Source organism: Dermacentor silvarum, chromosome 7, assembly GCF_013339745.2.
Source record: "Dermacentor silvarum isolate Dsil-2018 chromosome 7, BIME_Dsil_1.4, whole genome shotgun sequence".
NCBI lineage: Eukaryota > Metazoa > Arthropoda > Arachnida > Ixodida > Ixodidae > Dermacentor > Dermacentor silvarum.
Window position 1 is genome coordinate 66908776 of NC_051160.1, and position 2919 is coordinate 66911694.

A 2919-nucleotide genomic window follows, 5' to 3' on the forward strand; every position below is an offset into this window, starting at 1 on the left:
TTGGCATCGAAGAGGTTCATTGCAGACCAGCACAGACTTATATAGTGCCGCATACACAGTGCTCCGAGTCGGCGTCAAAGCCTTTCTTCGAAACAGTGGTACCTACCCAGTCCCGTGTCTACAGTGACCCACGTCGGCGTGGTAGAGGTTCGTTGAAGAGAGGCACGTGTGCACACATTACCCCTTACTCAGTGACCCAAGTTAACCCGGTGCGATGCGACCCGATGCGACCCATTCGACCCGATGCGACCCATTCGACCACTGACTAACCAGTGACCCAGGTATAGGCGGGAAAACGGTTAGATACAAACATACAGACAGATAGAAAGCCCCCGGAAGATATGTGAAGTACCCAAAAAATCCTAACGCCATAAAACCTGTCAAGGTAGGCAATGCTGTTTGCTTTCAAAGAAAACGAAAAATGACGTGCTATAAACGAGTAGAGCGTTTTATTGGGCTGCTCAAGCAACGCTGCCGGTCCCCGCCCGATGCTTGCCTCGGCGGTTACCGTAAATTTGATGTCATGAGATTTGAATAAAGTCCGAATTTAGTAGTCGGCTCATGGCGTCGCACGCAGCATAACCCTGCTGGTAAGCGCGAACCGTGACTGCAACATAAGCGTCGTGCGGCAGTAAGGAATACTAGTGCGCAAAGGTATCATTAATTATCGACCTATAGTGCGCCTTCTGAAGAAGCGAACGAGTGAGTATATGGGGCGCAGTACTATCTGAAAACGCGTAGTCTCAATCGGACATCATGGCGCGCTATAAAACCGATGCAACCGGCACCGTCGCTGCAGTTCCCGCGGCTGCGTGGTCCACGCAGATGCCCGCAGCTTTTCAGCGTCGGTGTATGGCGCTCAGGTTGAAGTAGACGAGCACCACGAAGAGGAGGAGCAGGGCGACCACTATGCTCGCTATCCGAATGGCCAGCTGATTGGACGCCGACGAAGCCCGGCTGGGTCGGCCACCACTGCTCTCGCTTGGGAACGTTGACGCCGTCGCTGATGAAGAAAAGAAGCATTCGCAGACTACAACATTCAGGCAAATTGTTTGCATTAGCGTTTTCATATGCGCGGCCCCGAGGTGAAACACGAGCATGCGCAATAGCCGAACGTATGCGGATGGTGCGCAGCCGGTCCACGTCGCGCTATGCCAAAAAGCTCTAATAGCAGCCTTACATAAACTTCATATATTATGCAACCTAATAGCGCTTTTATCGGCGATATTTGGCTCTGGCAAAAAAAGGAAAGGTTTGCAATTGGCGCTATGGTGTTGGGCTCGCCGGGCACCGTCGTCAGCAGCCCCGGTAATATAATAACGCCTGCGGAGGAATTGCAAACTAACCTGTACAGTTCTTACATAAGTCGGGGCACTACATGTGCACTTCAGTAACCCGATTTTTACGATACACCGGTATAGTGAAGAAGTTGGCGGTCACTCGCCAGGGGCGAAGCGCCTGAGGGGGGGGGGGGGGGAGGGGGCACACCGGGTACCTGACCCCCACCCCCCTCCCCCTTCCCGTAATTTGTCTACCAGGATATCTGGCATAAAACGACGTGCAACAACAAAACCCGCTTGCCCCCACCTCGCTCCTCCAGTGAAGTGCGTGCCCCCACCCCCGCTCTTCCTCTCCCGAAAAATATTCCTGGTTACTCCACTGCCCGTGACCAAGTCAAGGTGGATGAACAGATACGTTTCAGGACATCTAACTCGGATTTTGCTTGAATCTTGACTGATTCAAACGATGGCCGACACTCTCAACAGGCATAGATGGATGTGTGCCTGCTATCTACTGTGGCTCAGTACGTCATATCTTGCATGAAAAAAGGACAAACGGCTCTTGTCTGCCTCAAAGTGGCCAAGAAATCCGTGCGGGGTCCGAAACGCTCGTTTCTTTCTCCGTTACTTGGTCAGTGGCTGCAACTTCTTGATCATCAGTTTACCAAATCAGACGGAATTTTCATCGAACCCTTGACTATACACCGGAATAGAACTATAAAACGCACCCTTTAAGAATGACACAGGGGATGGCCAACTACAGCATCACCAAACCCAAGTCCCTCGAGTTTCGCAAATAGATTCTGTGAGAAAGGTTACGTGTCTTTGCAGCTATAACTGTACTGGAGTGAACGCTCGCTTAAGGAGGTAGGTGCCACGGGCAAGGAAATAATTGGGTCTGACAGATACTGCTTTTACCTGTGGATAGCCCCGAGGCTACCCATAAACGAAAGTTGGCACGAGGCGCTTGCTGCTTCGCACCTGTTGCCGATGACGCTTCCTCCGGGCTGGCCGTTGACGAGGTTAGCGAGCGGCTGCCTTCCTCCAGATTTAGGAGAGCCTTGGCCAGTTTCTGTTGCTTCCAGTCCTGGCAGGACGGGGAGAGACCCACACCGTGAGCCAGAGCCGACTTGTTGTCCACGGGGCCGGTCAGGTCCAAGGAGAGTCGGCTCGCGGCATCCGTCGGGGTTCGCGTCAGCCGGCTGGTCGACCTGTCTTGATGCATGACGCAGCGCCTGATGATGATGATGGCCTTACACTATGGCTCGTACCCATACTGGGGGATTGGCTAAGAATTGTCTTCCTGAACTGTTACTTAATGTTTTGAAGTTTTGCATATTCGATCAAAAAATAAAAAAGGTAAACTTCTCTTCCCAAGCTATGACACCTGTCCGTTACGGTAACTGGCCTATGAACAGGAGGCTTGAAAATGATTTTAAATATAATAATATGTTGAAAGTCAAAATAAAACATTATAATAAAAATGAATGGGTCCGTATATAATTGCCAGAAAATAAAAATTGCAGTCAATATAAGAACCTGCAGAATCTCCATAAATCCGCTGTACCGTCCTTGAGAGCTTGTTTAATATTGAACGCGTGTGGCGGCAGTTGCGATTATATGTAGATATTGGGCTTGG

General features: G+C 50.7%; 1 protein-coding gene across 1 annotated transcript; it reads right to left on the minus strand.

Moving 5' to 3' along the window:
• Positions 1-452: 452 nt before the first annotated feature.
• Positions 453-2580, minus strand: LOC125946787 (uncharacterized). The gene is made up of 2 exons (XM_049670798.1): positions 2262-2580; positions 453-1003 (listed from the first exon to the last, which is right to left on the minus strand). The coding sequence occupies exons 1-2, from the start codon at positions 2503-2505 to the stop codon at positions 840-842; spliced, it is 408 nt and encodes a 135-aa protein (XP_049526755.1). The 5' UTR covers positions 2506-2580; the 3' UTR covers positions 453-839.
• Positions 2581-2919: the final 339 nt, after the last annotated feature.

Coding starts and splice junctions, on each gene's coding strand:
- LOC125946787 (XM_049670798.1), bottom strand. CDS start 2,505: ATGCATCAAGACAGGTCGACCAGCCGGCTGACGCGAACCCCGACGGAT. Junction 1,004..2,261: donor GGAAGCGTCATCGGCAACAG/GTGCGAAGCAGC, acceptor TTTCTTCATCAG/CGACGGCGTCAACGTTCCCA.